Source organism: Neovison vison, chromosome 12, assembly GCF_020171115.1.
Source record: "Neovison vison isolate M4711 chromosome 12, ASM_NN_V1, whole genome shotgun sequence".
NCBI lineage: Eukaryota > Metazoa > Chordata > Mammalia > Carnivora > Mustelidae > Neogale > Neogale vison.
The window spans coordinates 86,415,319-86,432,564 of NC_058102.1; the positions used below are offsets into that span (position 1 = coordinate 86,415,319).

General features: G+C 41.8%; 1 protein-coding gene across 4 annotated transcripts in view; it reads right to left on the bottom strand.

The window, feature by feature from the left end:
• Positions 1 to 17,246, bottom strand: part of LIMA1 (LIM domain and actin binding 1) — a 93,199-nt gene that overhangs the window by 38,159 nt on the left and 37,794 nt on the right. For all 4 annotated transcript variants that reach the window (XM_044228695.1, XM_044228693.1, XM_044228694.1 and 1 more), the window contains exon 3: positions 6,566 to 6,611. In XM_044228695.1, the coding sequence (XP_044084630.1) occupies positions 6,566 to 6,611 (46 nt within the window). The remainder of the gene's footprint in view (positions 1 to 6,565; positions 6,612 to 17,246) is intronic.

Consider the following 17,246-nt stretch of genomic DNA (forward strand, 5'->3'; position numbering starts at 1 on the left):
TAACACAAATGAATACAAAATAGAACTATACATCATCATCCTATCACAAAAATCGACAGAATATTAGAACGTTTTGATGTTACTATAAGCAGCTCAAAAATGACCACTTCTACTTTACTTGGGATGACCAGGAAGAGAGGGATCTATGGAATAGGGTACAGACAGTGTCCCCAAAAGGGCCTGGGTGGAGGACATCCCTTGGGGGCATTGTAACAAGGAGTAAGTGTGCTCTTTTATTAAAAGGAGTTCTTAAGGGTACACATTCAGAAGTCTTTAAGTGAGGACAAAAGAGGCTGTGCAGTCTGAGAGCATGAAAGGCCCCACTTCTGGCAGCATACCCAGGCAATACCAGGATGCCGGTCTTTAGGACCCGAGGAGAGCAAAAACGGGGAAGAAGCAGTGACTCCAGTCCTTCTGGGGAAGGAAAAGAAGCAAGAAGGTACAGAATAAAAGCAATAGTTGAAAGCAGTCTGGACTGCACAATGGCAAGAGCGTTGTATTGAGATGGCCTGGGTTACCACTGGAGAAGGGATTATAACACACTTCCACGTTCTTCAAAGAACAAGAGTTACTAGTCTATTCCAGCCCCACCCAGACAAGTGACCTTGGGCAAGTTTAATTTCTGGAACCTACCATACTGGGCTATTGTGGAGAACAGATGTGTCTATATTAAAGCATGTAGTGTAGTTTTGGACATAAATAAGTGCCCAGTAAGTGGTGACAATTAAGATCTAGCGGGTGGTCCTTCCGACTCCTCCAGCCACACCTCATAATGATCAACCACAGTATCCAGTCGACTCCCAAGTCCTGTACTTGGATTACAGTCTCTTACTGTTCTTTCTATTCTCTATCTAGTCTCCACTGTTCCAGAGTGGGGGTGTGGGGCACACAGTAAGGTGAAATTCCAGTTGGTTTTAACTTTTCCCCAAATATTTTCCTAGAAGAGGCAGTGGGAAGCCATGGAGGCTGCAAGTTTTCAAGGGTCCTATGGGTTACTACATGACGATAGCCTCCTTTCTCAAGTGTGACATCCAGCACGCTGTTCATTCTACCCAGCAAGGCTGGGAACCTTGGCAGATTTGCCTCTGGACCATAACTGGCTTCCTGAATCCAGATTAGATACAACCTGGAAATGCAACACAATGCGTTTTCTGCTGGAGCATTTGACTTGGAATTGGGATGTGTCCCAGCACTGCCCATCTGAGATGTATGACTGTGAAGTAAGTCCTCTCCTCTCTTTGGGTCTCTGTTATTCCACCATTCAAATGAAGAGGCTGGGTCAAACGAACTTTAGTGCTGAGCTCTTGCCAGGGGTAGCTTCATCTTAAAAGCTGAGGATGTTGGGTAGAACACAGCAGTGCAGCTGCAAACACAGACTACTGGGACATACAGCCCCCAAGAAAGGGAAGAAATTCTTAAGCTGAGAGCTTCTCAGAAAAGTGGTAGCCAGTCATTAGGGAGATGAGAGCCCAAATTGTACAGATTTCAAGAAGCGGCATATTACATATTTGAAAGGAACCTGAAAATATAACTGATGGCAGTATTAATGGTCTGTGTTTGTGTTTCCTAGATGTAAGTGGAAGAGGAAGAAAAAGGGAAAAGTAAATTTCTGGAAAACTAGGCTATCATGTAACCTGATCCCACTGTCTACTGAAGGAATAAATGTACCCACTTGCTTCTGAATGTTTCTCTAACTTGCTTTCCATGGCAGAATATAAGTATTTCATCTGGTCAGTCACTTCTATAAATGCATATGGATATTTCTCCCTGTTCTTCAGGAGAAAATTCAGGCTTCTGGTGGATCTTAAAAGCAACCCTCTGTCATTAGTGGAAAAACTGGTGCATCTGAATAAATTCCATAGTTTAGTTAACAGCATTGCATTAGTTAATTTCTTAGTTTTGATAAATGTTTGAGAGTTATGCAAGATGTTAACATTAGGGGGAGGTAGGTGGAGATATATGGGAACTCTCTGTACTATCTTAAGAACTCTACTGTAAATCTGAAAATATTTCAAAATAAAAAGTTTGCTTAAAAAAAAAGTAACATTTCCTCAGCTTTCTATGTTCCTCTAGTGACTGCTGTCTCTTGCATTTTTAAAGTTAAGGATTTTGAAAGCACTGTCTGTATTTGCTGTTTGCACTTGTGTGCTCTCCGCTCCTGCTTCCTCTACCACCCAAACACTTCTGAAGTAGCTCCAGTCAAGATTACCCATGACCTCTTTAACATTTTCATTTTACTATCTTATTTTTAACTTACTATTTTCTCAACTACAAAAGTAGTAAGAGGGGTGCCTGGGTGGCTCAGTCCGTTAATCATCCGACTCCTGATTTTGGTTCCGGGTCATGATCTCAAGGTTGTGGGATTAAGTCACATTAATTCGATGGACACGGAGCCTGCTTCAGATTCTCTCTCTCCTGTTCCCTCTGACCTTCACCTCTCCCCCCTCTCCCCACCTAGTCACTCTCAGTCTGAAAGAAAATAAAGTAATAAAAAAACTTACTGGAGGGGGAGGAGAAAAGTCACAATCAATATAGGAATGTATACATGTCTTGGCTATGTACTCTCATTTTCCTTATTTGACTTCCCTACCCTTTCCCATCAAGATACCCATTGCCAACAGTGTGGCACATATGCTCTCAACCCCTTCCCTTTCTATATACTATATATATTTTTTAGGTATTACAAATATATATATTTATATGGGAAGATATAAAAAAGCACATTATGTGTTTAAAAGCAAGATACAGAACAGTAGAGTATGTTTACTGTACTATCACTACCAGTGTATGAGCATTCTTATTTCCTCACATACTGAATATTATCTGATAAAAAAAATTTGCCAACTGTTTAGATTACAACCTTACAACCTTACATCTCATGGTTACTTTAATTTACATTTTTTTTTTAAAGATTTTATTTATTTATTTGACAGAGAGAAATCACAAGTAGATGGAGAGGCAGGCAGAGAGAGAGGGAAGCAGGCTCCCCACCGAGCAGAGAGCCCGATGCGGGACTCGATCCCAGGACCCCGAGATCACGACCCGAGCCGAAGGCAGCGGCCTAACCCACTGAGCCACCCAGGCGCCCTACATTTTTTATTATTAGTGAGACTAAGCATTTTTTCTTCTTTTAAGATTCTAGTTATTTATTTGACAGACAGAGATCACAAGTAGGCAGAGAGGCAGGTGGTGGGGTTGGGGCAGGCAGGCTCCCCGCTGAGCAGAGAGCCCAATGTGGGCTTGACCCCAAGACCCTGGGATCATGACCTGAGTCGAAGGCAGAGGCTTAACCCACTGCGCCACCCAGGCACCCCTAAGCATTTCGTCATATGTTTATTTTTTCTTCCTTAATTATCTGTTTACATCACTGCCAAATGCAATGGACACTTCTGTTTTATTTTATTTGAGCTTTCTATAACATTTGACATTACTAACCACTCCCCCTTTTAATAACCCCATCCTTTCATGGTTACTGTGAGATACCCTCCCTTTTTTTTTCTGGATTTCTTCCCATTTCTCTGGCCACTCCTCAGTCTTCTTTACTGTTTAAACCTCTTTAAAGTTTCTCTTCCTCTGTTCCCTTTCCTCCCCCAACCCACCACTTGCTGGGGTCCCTGAAGGTTCCATCTTAGCTCCTCTTTTTTCACTTATCTATTCCCTGCAGATGATGTCATCTACCTTCCAGTTTTACCCACCAGTTGCCTATTGATGACTCATACCCTATAGCTCTAGCCAGATATCTCCTTACCTAGAATTCCACTAGGGAATTCTATAGGCATCTTAAACTCATCCTTGTCTAAGCCTGAAGTCTCCCTTCTCCTCTCTTTACCCCTCACCCTTTGATCTGTTTCTTTTCCTGAGTCCTCCATCTTGGTGAATGTGACAATTATCTTTTCAAATGCCAAATGTGCCTGTCCTCATGTCTCCATGCTGTGCATGTGTCACTTCCTCTGCCACTTCTTTGCCCCTTGTGCTTAGTTAATTCCTATCTGTCCCTTGGGTTTAGACAGGCACCACTTCTGGGAAGTCTTCCTTACATGGCATAGTCCAGGTTATGAGTTCCTCCTAAATTCTCCCCCAGCACCATGAGTATTTCTCTAACATGGTACTTAGTGCTCTGGGATTATAAACTCTATTTTCCAAACTAGACAGTCCCTTGAAGGCAAGGACTGCATCTTATTCCTCTTTGGGTCTTCAGCATCTGGCACCTACGAGATGCCCCATAAATGTTTGTCTACACTCACAGAAATCTATCTATACTGTCTAGAACCTACTCCAGTCAGGCCTTTATCCCATCACTCCCAAAGAGCACAAAGTGACCAATGACCTTCATGTTGCCAAATCCAATGGTCAGTTCCCAGCCCCTCTGTGTGTCTGTTAATAACTCTCCTTTAAGAAGCCTTTTCTTCACTTGGCTTCTGGCACCCATTCTCTAGTTTCTACTGCTGTTTCACCAGTTGCTCCTGCCCCATCTCTTTTGCTGTTTCCTCCTTATCTCTCTAACTTTCAAACATCAAGGTGCTCCTGAGCTCCATCTTCAGACCTCTTCTCTTCCGTCTCTATTCACTCCCTAAGTGATCTCATACATTTCATGTCTTTAAATACCACTGATCCTTTGATACATTCACATCTTATCTTCAGCCTTCATCTCTTTTGGTTTCAGATTTATATATACAAGTTCTTACATAACATCTCTACTTGGATGTCTTTAAGGCATTTCCTATTTAACAATCCCCAAATTGAGCTGCTACCATCTTCCCTTCTCTAAACCTGCTTTTACTACAGTCTTCTCCATTTCTATTAATAATATTTTTCCAGGTGTTTGAGCCCAAGCCACTGTTGCCATGCATGATCCTTCTCTTTCTCTTTCGGTATAAATCCTAACTACTTTTCATTACCTATAGAGCTACCACTCCAGTCCAATCTGTTATCCTCTCTTCCCTAAATCACTGAAATTGTCTTATAATTTGTCTCCATGCTTCTGCCAATATTCCTATAGTCTCTTTCTCCTCTTTTTTTTTTTTTTTAAATCTTAATTATTTATTTGTCAGAGAGTGAGAGAGCACAGCACGGGGAATGGCAGGGAAAGGGAGAAGCAGGCTCCCCACTGAGCAAGGTGTCTGGTGCAGGATGATCCTAGGACCCTGGGATCAAGACCTGAGCTGAAGGCAGATGCTTAACTGACTAAGCCACCCAGGCAGTCCCTCCTCTTTTTTAATTTAAGTCAGATCAAATCACTCCTTCGCATACAAACCCTCCAAAGGCCCCTGTGATCAGAGTTAAAGCCCAGATCTTTATAGTGGCTCTGTAAGACTCGTTTTGTTTTCCTTCTCCTCAAACACATTGAGAATGTTCCTGCCTCGGGGCATTTGCATATACTCTTTGCCACTGAATCATTCTTCTCCCCGGTTCATATCCTCAGATCTCTGCTCCAATGTCCCCTCATCAGAGGCTTTCCTGAACCAGCCTACATTCTATCCCTCTTACCTGCTTTACGTTGTTTCTTAGCACTAATCACCACAAATTCTTTATTGTTCATCTCTCCCACTATCATGTAAAACTCCATGATGGCTGTCATGTGGTCTGTATGCATGCCTAAAACAGTGCTTGGCAAGTTGTAGGTGATTTGTGAATACTCGCTAAATGAATAAATGAAAGGGAAGAAGGAAGAAGGAAAGGAGGGAGAGGTAAAATAATAGGCAGGAGAGAGGAGGAGGAAAGAAAAGAAACCAACAGTTGAGTGAAATGATGGTAGCTTTTGCTTACAGTGCTCCAGAGGGATCCAATTTTTAATTATAGTAAAATTAAGCCAAAGTCGTGGTCAGCATTACCCCCTTAGAGAGAACAAATTGACAGGGGCACGTTACATACTAATTTAAATAGGTTGGATACTAAAAACTGCCAGAAGGATATTTTTGCAATGCCAGTCAAATTAAAGAATTCTTACCCAAATATGTGAGGTTTTTCCCTCATAAGACTAAACCAAGTAAGATTTCAAAAGAAATATACGCTCCAGCCCAGCCGGAGGCTAGCCAGCAGGGAGAGCACAGAATGGTTACAAGCAGAGAGCTTGTTCTGAGGTTTTTGCCTTTGATGGATCCTGCAGCTGAGAAATTTGCTAACTAGAGTGGGTCAAGAAGTGTGCTTTAAACAAAGAACCCAGAGGACGACAACAGCTGCACAGCTGCTACCATTTAAATGTAGAAATATAGAAATTCTGGTGGTGTGATTTGTAACAAGGGCTGAAGCTGAGGGACCCTGTATTCTAATGTGAGCAAAAGTAGTAAATCGTTTTCCTAACCTCAGGCAAAGCACTTGGTCTTCTATCTTTCATTCAACTCAGGGAAGGAAAAAAAAAGGGGTTCAAAAGGAGAACTTCAGTGGAAAAATAAGATTCCCTGCACCCGAGCCACATTCTCCCGTTAAGTGGCACATGTTCAGACCAGCTGGCCTCAGGCCCTGCTCAGCTGACGTGGAGCCCAAGCCCCACAGAGGCTGCAGGTGGCTCGGCCACCCAGGCTCCATTCGCGAAGCTTCACAGGCCCCCGGGCTTCTCAGTACTTACACTTCTCCTCTTTTCCATGTTTGCTTCTTCAGCCGCTTTCTGGTACCTTCAGAGAAAAGGGGGAGAAAGAGAATGTCCTCAATTAAATTATATTTTTACTTTTTAAATCTTTTATGAAATGACTTCTGCCTATCTATTTCTGCCAGCAAGTGTCTTTAATCAACTCTATCAGAAGAAACACAAAATCAGAGTGGCCCTCACTTCTGGCACTGTTCCAGTCATCTAGTCTGGTCTAACAGAAAGATCCAATGCGAGGAGGTCAAATGCCGGCATATGACTAGGTAGAGCAGAATGTCTGGGGTTTAAGTCCTACTTTAATCACTCATTAACTGTGATCTCTGGCAAATCTCAGCTTCCTTACCTAGAAAATGGCTTTATAGATCTACTTTCCATGTTGCTGTGAAGACTGAGATCACACATGTAATAAGGCTTTGGAATTAGTCAAAGGACAGAACACTGCATTGACCCGAGGATGCACATTTCCCCCACACTAATGCCTCTGAGATCTTCTAATTCTTGCCAAATGATGCAGAGGTATTTATACTTCCTGGTCATGTGTGAATTTAATCTAAGCTTTTTGGTATTGTCATTTTAGCTCAATGTATTTGATGGTATTGCACATGTTTTAAATGTCACTTAAAATGTCTTTAAAGAAATTATACTATGATTTGGTATTGAAAGAAAAATTACTGTTTTAGGTATGTATAAGGGTGATATGTGAGAAAAGTTTATGTGCTAAGAAAGCATCGGTCCTTTTAATTAGTAGTATTTTTTCTTAGTGATGCATAGAATAGTGGCCAGGCTACAGGGGACAGCATCTTAAATTTGATAAACAGGTATGTATGGTTTAACTATTTTAATTTTATTATTACTTTAATCATCTTTATTACTTGGACCAGAAGATCTCTGAGAAACAACTGAAGTCCCAGGACTTTTCAGGGATGATTAGGTTTTCTCCATTTGAAGACAAAGATGGGCTGGGGGGTCTAGGCTGCAGCAAATCCCCAGACCACCCAGAACCACCTCACCTGGCTTTCTCAGGGCCTCTGAGTCAAACATGGAAAGGGCTATTACCCAGAGAATCCCACCCCGTGACTCCCTTGAGCCTACATGCCTACAATTCAGCATCAACACATCTTAGAAAAGGCCCACTTGTTCTCTGTCTTAAGGTAGAATTTCTGAATTCACAAGACATTTGGAGAAGGAAAAGGAAGTGAGAGAAAAAAAAAGCAGAATGGGGAAGGGCCCTTATCTCTGCCAAAAACCAACTTTCAATTCAAAAATACCTTTGTAAGTTCAGAACTCTCTTAGTGTGTGTTACGCAGAATAACTCGTTCAAAATGAGGACCAGAAAAATGCCCTGGTTCTGGCACATAATATTTCAAATATAGTCAAAGGTTTCTCTCTCTCTCTCTCTCTATATATATATGCTTACCTGCTGCTATAAAACCTGGGTTAAATCACTCCATTTACTTGGGCCTCATCTATAAAATTAAATAACTATGTGAGAAGATTTCTAAGGTCTCTTCCAGTTTTGATACTGTTTGAATTTTAACAATCAGATATTAATAAGCATCTCATTCACCAGGCTGGGAATTGCAACTGACCAGAGCTTTCTAACAAAGTAGGATGAAAGGCTTCCAAAAATCTCTGGTATTTCATTGGCCAAAATAGGTTATGGAAGATAATGGGCAAGTGACAAGCTGGAAAGATACCTGGCAACTTATATTACAGACTGATGACTAATTTTCATAAATTAAAAAGAACCCTTACAAATCAATAAGAAAACCACAAACAACTTAGTAGAAAAATGGGCCCAGATACAAACCTACAGTTCACACAAAAGGATATCAAATGGTTCTTAAACAAAAAGGATGTTCAATTTCAAAAAGGAAATTCCAACTACACTAAAATTCTTCACCTATGAAGTAGGAAAAGATTTTTTTTAAAAAAAGCTAATATACTGGGATGCCTGGGTGGCTCAGTTGGTTAGGCATCTGCCTTCAGGTCAGGTCATGATCCCAGGTTCCTGAGACTGAGTTCCCCATCAGGCTCCTCACTCAGTGGGGAGTCTTGTTCTCCCTCTGCCTGCTGCTCCCCCTGCTTGTGCTCTCTCTCTAGCAAATAAACAAATTTTTTTAAAAAAGCTAAATACTGAGGGTAAATTAATAAAACCTTTATGGAAGGCATTTTGTCAATTTTACAAAAATCACAAAGCACAAGTGCTGTGATTCATCAATTTTGTTTCAGAATTTGTCCTATAGATATAATCACAAAAGCAAAAATGACTTTTATTTTAGACTATTTGTCATAGCATTAATTGTAACAACAAAATACTGAAAACAAGCTCAATGTCCATTAGCGAGGACTGGTAAAGAAAATATACCTGTTCCTGTTTAGAATACTATGCAGCTATAAAAAAGAAAAGGGATGGTGCTGATGGCTGCACAACAATGTGAATGTTCTTAATGCACTGAATTGTATACTTAAAGGTGGTTAAAATGATAAATTACGTGTTATATACATTTTACCACAATTAAAAAACAACAACAAAACAGTGTGATATTGGCATAAAGATAGACATATAGATCAATGGAATGGAACACAGCCTGGAAATAAACCCTCACATATGTATTCCAAGGCTTCTCAACAAAGGTGCTAAGACCATCTAACAGGGAAAGGACAGTCTTTTCAACAAGTGATACTGGGAAATCTGGATATCCATGGGCAAAAACAATAAAAGTTGGACCCTTACCTAACACCACATATAAAATTAAGTCAAATGGACTCAAGACCTAAGTGTAAGAACTAAAACTATAAAACTCTTAGAAGAAAATAGGGACCAAGCTTCATGCGATTGACTTTGGCAATGATTTCTTGGAATAAAAGCGGAGGCAATAAAAGAAGTAGACAAACTGAACTGTAACAAAGTCTGTGCTTCAAAGGAAATCATCAACAGAGTGAAATGGCAATCCATGGAATGAAAGAAAATATTTGTGAATCATATATCTGATAAGGGATTAGCATCCAAAATACATATTTAAAAAAAAAAACAAATATGGGATAATATCGCACATACTATTCTTTTTCTTTTGAGATTTATTTACTGTGGGGGGAGGCAGGGGAAGAGGGAAAGAACCTCAAGCAGATGCCCTGCTAAGCATGGAGCCCAGGGCAGGGCTCAATCCCGGGACAGACCGCGAGATCGTGACCTGACCCAAAACCAAGAGTCCAACACTCAACCGAATGAGCCACCTAGGCAGTCCTGTACATACTATTTGGCATCCCCTTTCTCCATTTCAGAACAGCTGAATTTTCATTTAAGCAATATGTTCCAAGCACTAGAGAAAAGTAGGAAAAGAAATAACCCAAAGAGATACAGTTCCTGCTCTCAGACAGCTTACAGGTTAAACACACAAGCGCATGAATATATATACACACACACATATACACATATATACACACACACATATAACAATAAATCCTTCAAAGAAAAAGAACACAGTATTATGAAACAACCTAACAAAAGAACCAAATTGAGAAGGCAGTGGGTGGGGTGTGTGCGCGTGTGTGTTGTATGTATGAAGGAAAGTCTTGTTGAAAAAATGACCTTTAGACTGAGATCTGAAGTTTGACCAGAGGAGTTATCCAGGCAAAACAAGGCCCGGGTAGGGGGTGGGTGTGGTGGGGGAAGCATTCCAGGCACAGAAAACTAGCACATGCAAAGGCCCTGAGGCAAGAAAGTGTTTCAGGTGTATAAGTTACACAAAGAACTCCAGTGTTGCTGGAGCACAGTGAGAAGGGGAGAGGGCAAGAAATGGTGTGGGGAGGCAGAGTCTTTGTGGGCCGTGGTGAGCATTTTGAACATCATCCTAGGTACAAGGAACGGGTGCTGATCCAATTCATGTTTTTGAAAGTATGCTCCATAAAAATAAACTCAAAATGACTTAAAGACCTAAACATGAGACAGGAATCCATAAAAATCCTAGAGAACACAGGCAGCAACCTCTATGACCTCAGTCACAGCAACTTCTTGTTAGACACGTCTCCAAAGCAAGAGAAACAAAAGCGAAAATGAACTATTTGGACTTCATCAAGATAAAAAGCTTCTGCACAGCAAAGGAAAGAGTCAACAAAAGTAAAAGGCAACTTACCAAATGGGAGACAATATTTGCAAATGTCTTATCAGGTAAAGAGCTAGTATCCAAAATCTATAAAGAACTTAATCAAACTTAACACCCAAGAAACAAAATATCCTGTCAAGAAATTGGTAGAAGACATAAACTGACATTTCTCCAAGGAAGACATACAAATTGCCAACACACACATGAAAAAATGCTCCCCATTACTCAGCATCAAGGAAATACAAATCAAAACCACAATGAGATACCACTTCACACCAGTCAGAATGGCTAAAATCAATAAGTCAGGAAACAACAAATATTGGCAAGGATACAGAGAAAAGGGAACACTCTTACACTGTTGGTGGAAAACAGTGTGGAGGTTCCTCAAAAAATTAAAAATAGAGCTACTCTACAGTTCACTACCCTGCTATCCTACCCTACTAGGGATTTATCCAAAGGATACAAACATAGTGATTCAAAGAAGCACATGGATCCCAATGTGTATAGCAGCAATGTCCACAATAGCCAAACTATGAAAAGAGCCCAGATATCCATCCACAGACGAATGGATAAAGAAGATGTAGTATACATAAACAATGGAATATTTCTCAGCCATAAAAAAGAATGAAATCTTGCCGTTTGCAACAATGTGGATGGAACTAAATAACTGAAATAAGTCAATTAAAGAAAGACAAATATCATATGATTTCACTGATATGTTGAATTTAAGAAACAAAACAGATGAACATAAGGGATGGGAAGGAAAAATAAGATGGAAATTGAGATGGGGGTAAACCATAGAGACTCTTTTTTTTTTTTTAAATTTTATTTATTTATTTGACAGACAGAGATCACAAGTAGGCAGAGAGGCAGGCAGAGAGAGAGAGAAGGAAGCAGGCTCCCCACTGAGCAGAGAGCCCGATGCAGGGCTCGAACCCAGAACCCTGGGATCATGACCCGAGCTGAAGGCAGAGGCTTTAACCCACTGAGCCACGGTGCCCCAACCATAGAGACTCTTAATCATAGGAAACAAACTGAGTGTTGCTGGAGGCAGGGGTAGGGGGGGAGGGATAATAGGGTGATGAGCATTAAGGAGGGGATTTGATGTAATGAGCACTGGGTGTTATATGCAACTGATGAATCACTAAGTTCCTCCTCTGAAACTCATAATTAAAAAAGTTAAAAAGTAGCCCAAAATAAAATAGTGCTCCAGAGACTGTCTGGAAAATTGACTGGAGGGGCTGAGAAAGGAGGTGGCATTAGTGGGAGGTGATGCTGGCTATGATCCAGGTTGGTGGTCTTGAAGAGAAAGAGAGTGGATAGACTTGAGATGTATTTCAGAGGTGGAATCAACAGGGTTGGCCATGAGGGAGGGCTTAGATGCAGTTAAGAACGATTCCCAGGTTTCTGGCAGCTGAGTCAATGGAATCACTGTTTACTAAGATGGGGAATCCTGGAGGAGGAGCAAATTTGGGGAGGGGGGAGATAAGGAGTTCAGTGTTAGCCATTTGGTGGTAGCAGTGATTAGATACATGTGTCTAGAGCTCAGAAGAGAGATCTGAGCTAGCAATATAAATTTAGGACTTGTCTGTCCACAGATGGTAAAGCCATGGGAGTATATGAATGATAATAATCTACAAAGAGTGTGTAGTGCAAGAAGAGGTCCTAGAGACTCTAACATTTAGAATTCAGAAGAGAAGAAAGAGGTGATAAGAGAGAATGACAAGGGAAAGACAGAGAGGAGGTAGAAAACCAGGAAACTGCCAGAGAAGCCAAAAGAAGGAAAAATGTGGGAAGGACAAAGTGCTGAGAAGTCATGCGAGACAAAGGCTACAAGGACAGAAGGCTCAGGGAGCCCTGGCAGTCCTCTTCCATTATAAATATAATTAATTCACCCATACCCTTTAATGCACATTTGGGTTGTTTCCAGTTTTTACCATTACAAATAGCACTTTGGTGAATGTTCCTGTACATATATTTTCCCCACTTGCACTAATATATCTGTTTGACAAGTCTCTAAAAATGGAAATGCAAGGGGAAAAGTGGATTATAGAAGGAAAGGAACTTACAATTGGCCTTGAATCTTGTTTCCACACCCCCCTGGGTAATCATCTACAGTATATACTACAGCAATAATACGATCTATGAGAGGCAGAGCCAATTAGCAGACAGGTTTATTTTCAGTCAATTGTTCTCCAAGGCAAAGTATTTACTGTGGTTAGTTGAGTAAATAAGCTCAAAGGTTCCCTTCCCTTTACTGTCTTAACAGAAACATAGATTTAAAGTAAGAAGCCCAGAATAGTTTTCATCTTCAATCCTGTTCTTTTAGCACTGAGGCCATCTGCAAGACACAGGTATATATGCTGGTGGCTGTCTTGAATTATGTTTTGAAACTCCCTCTCCAATCTCCCCACCCTTTATTTATAATGAGCTATTGCTAAATAGTAGATACACAGGGAGGAAAGGTTGCATACCTCTGCTTTCTTCCAAGTCATCGCCTTGGGGTTTTTTCCATTTTGCACTCTCAGGATGCTAAGAAAGGCTTAGGCAACATACTGCTGAATTCAGTGTGAGACTAGGATTCAGGCCTCAGACTTTCCTCAAAGGAACTCAGAGCAACCAGCATTATTCTGATGACAAAACGTGAAGGTTGCTGATGTTGTGGGGCCGGGGAGGGGAAAGGCATTGTGAAGACCCAAGTTTGAGGTAAAAAATATTTGCAGTGACATTTCTATAATTAAAATCTCATCCCTCTTCCCTCTCCGGATTGTCCTCCAGTCTCCTCTTCTTCACACACAGAATTTAATCTTGCAACTGCTCATTAATGCTCAGCTGTGGGGCAGGCAGCTGATGGAGGACGCTAAAATTATCTTGGCAGTAATAACAGTGCCTCGAACTTTTCTAAGGCCAGAATAGAGTTCCTGAGTTATGACTCTTGCTTGTATGCCCTCAAATAGAGCAAAGGGATAATGGAAACTCCCAAGTTTTAGGCAATGTATTTTCCTCTGGAACTATTTCACCACTAAAATATTACAGAGAAGCAAAAATGGTGTGGGGGTGTGTGTGTGTGCCCGTCGGGGAAAGGAAGTTAGCCAGAGAGATATGGGGGTCAATTTTTTCTTAATGAAGGAAGAACAGTCAGAGAAGACTAAATATAAAGCATGTTCTTTCTTCAGACGATGTTATGGGGAAAGTTATCACAAGAGCGGGAGGAACTGTGACATGAGGGGAGGCTGATGGGGGGCAGGGATCTATGGGCTCTATTCAGCTTTGCCACTATCTTGGGGTGTGAACTGCATCCTAATTGCTGGATATCAAGTTCCTTGTCTGTGAGAGGAATGGGGCAAAGGTTAGCCAGATCAGGGATTTTAAAATTCTTTTCACTGCAGAATTCTCTCTTCAAATGATATCTTCAGAACCTAACATATGAAAGAGATCAAAGCAGGACGGCTGGTGTGGAAGGTCTCAGGCTCAGCCCTTCACATCTTCCCATCTTCCCAGAACTGGCCCCTGAGGTTCCTCTGAAGAACTCAATTAAGATAGGTTGGAAACCACTGAGCTAGATTCCCTTTACTTCCAAAAACGTAAGAGTCAAAGAGGAGTCTGCTGCCAGGAAACCAAATTCCACCAAAAGAGTAACATTTTAATCAAGCAAAGGATTATGTCATGCTGAAGTCAACGGCGAGTAAAACCAAAGCTAGCCGCTTGAATGGACTCATTAATAGGACCTTTCTTACCTCAAATTTAATGATTTATATAGTATAGAGGTTCAGTAAAAGAAACAAGTCTGGAGCTACAGAGGGCTCATAAGATAAAAGCTCTGATGCTAGAAAAACTTATGTACGAATAAATGTAAAATGTGCTAAAAATGAGAAAGTAAAGCCCAGCTAATTCTATAAACATTAGCCAGATTAAGTTTCCTCCAAATACCACTTTTACATTAATTACTGATCAGAAACCTCCTAAGGTTTCCTACAGTCTCTTAACTAGTCTTGTGGAGGATTTATGAATTCTAAACCCCATAACTGGGGGTGTTTGAAAATAAAGGAAAATCAGGTCACCAGGTTAGTAGTTGCTTTGTGGAACCTAGTCTGGCAATCTGCTTTGGGAACCTATGGTGAGTGAACTCTAAAAGCCATAAGCAGTATCAGCAATGTTGATTCAGAGTCTCTGCTGAGCGTGAGATGGAAAAGAAGTCCAGGCCGAGTCTCTAATCTTTACTGTCCTAAGTACACATCACACCCTGTCACCCTATAGTACTTCTGTGCCTTATACGTCCTGTGGTTCTCTGCAATGTCACCACTGTCCTCTCAGCCTACCAAATACAATTCTGTGCATTCCTCAAAACCTGTTTAGTACATTAGAATATACGAATCAGATGAAAAATACTAGATAGAAACAAATCCAATTACTGTATGCTCACTGTGTTCTCAGCTATAAAACAGGCCCAAGATCCCTCCCTCATACAGTTTTTGCTAGGATTAGAAATAGTATCTGTTTCTATTAAGAATCTAGCAGGGTGCCTGGCACACTGATTCTGTTAATGGGTTTGGGGCTTACAGTTTTGCACAGCTGTCCTTTGCCCTTATAACCTTCAGGGAGAAAAGACAGTCACCCTGCTATGCTATGAAAAGGTGACCTCCAAGATTGCTTTTTGCTTTCTCTCTGCAAGATTAAGAAGGCCCCGAAGATGAACTGCTTTTTCCAACTTCCTAACTCTCATCAGTGCTATAAGACGTGATTCCTCTATCTTGAGAACTGGCCCGGGCAGGGGGTGGCTGACAGAATCAAGTGGTGAGAAGGGATCTGAGGAAGGGGTAAGAGTTGCACTGAAGCGACCAACTGAGGTAGGCAGGAAAGGAAGTGAAGCCAGGAAGGAGACCGAAATCCAGGGCCTGGGTGTCCTGTTTTGGCCCAGGAGCAGCATCAGTGGGAATAAAAGAGTGGAACAGTATTAGGACAGGAGGCTGCAATCAGAGAGGGCATTCCCAGTGTACATTCCAGAGATGGATTCTGCGTGATGATAAGGCTGGGACTGGATAAAAGGCCCTGATAGACAGTGTGCAGGTTGAAGAAATAGGGAAGATCAAGAAGATCAAACAGGTTCAGTGGACCAGTGATTCTTCACTGGGGGCCCTACTGGCCCTGGGGGAACTTTTGAAAATGTGTGAGGGAATCTTACCAGGGTTTCCCTTCCACCACCGCCCCCACCCCCCCCCTTTTTTTTTTAAGATTTTTTTTATTTATTTGACAGAGAGAAATCACAAGTAGGCAGAGAGGCAGGCAGAGAGAGGGGAGAAAGCAGGTTACCTGTGGAGCAGAGAGCCCGACGTTGGGCTCGATCCCAGAACCCTGGGATCATGACCTGAGCTGAAGGCAGAGGCTTTAACCCACTGAGCCACCCAGGCTCTTTTTTTGGATGCCACAATGTCAAGGGGCACTATTAGCATTTGGAGAAAGGCAAGATGAGGACCATACTGCAGAAGGAAGGTCTGCCTCATGGAAAATGCCCACAGCACTCTCGCTGAGAGACATTGAGAAGAGAATGAAGCTGGAAGCTAGTGTCCCCAGTAAAGGTGAGGAGCTTGGCCAGGCAGCTGGCACACCACTGCAATGAGGGGGAGGATAAAAAGAGTCTAGTTAGATGTAAGCCTCAAAGCACAGGTTCAGAGCTTCAGAACAAGGAGTGAAACACAATGGACGGGAACCAGTAGGAGAGATGTAGGAGAGCGGCAACCTTGACTCCTGGCCCCAGGATATTTCAGGGAAGCATGTGCAGAAAGAGTAGGCGGCCACGGCTCTGAGACAGAATGCAAGAGGAGGGAAAGCCAAGTTCAGCTACAAAGAGGTGGGGCTAGCCTGGGTGAAAAGGGTAAGAATGTGAAGAAGTCTTTCTGCAGAAGAGGGAGTTTCCAAGTCCCATTAATCACATCTCAACAAAGTCTCAATTCCTTGTCTTCCTTTCCATCCCTGCTGCCCTCCGCCCTCAAGAGCTTTCACTTGGGTTCTTGAGAGAGCCTTACCGCTCTTCTTTATGCTATCAATCTCTCACCTTGCCAGTCTACCTTTTATACTGTTGCCAGAAACATCTTTCTAAAATACAAGTCTGATCATGTCATTCTCTGCATGAAAACCTTCAACTGTTCCCATTGTTCATCTAACTAAATCCCAAACTTAGGATGGCATCCAAGGCCTTCTATCACCTGGCTAACCTGACCTGTACCAGTCGCTTCTCCCTTTTATATTTCTCCATGTCGGACTTCTTGCCTTCCTACTTCCTTTATTCAAGGTCAGTTTCCACGATCCTCTGTTGGAACCAAGCAGAAACCATATTCATTCTGTTTTATGTTCAAGCTCACCGCTGCGAGTTCACAAGTCTGTCTCTTCAACGGAAGGTAAACTAAACATCCCTGAAGATAAAATTCACCTGGGATACTTGCTGAAAACACAAATTCCTAGGCCCCATCCCAGACACATGGAATCAGAATCTTTTTTTTTTTCCAGTTAGATTAGTGCAAGGACTTTCCTTTTATCGTCTATTAGGACAGCCACTAGAG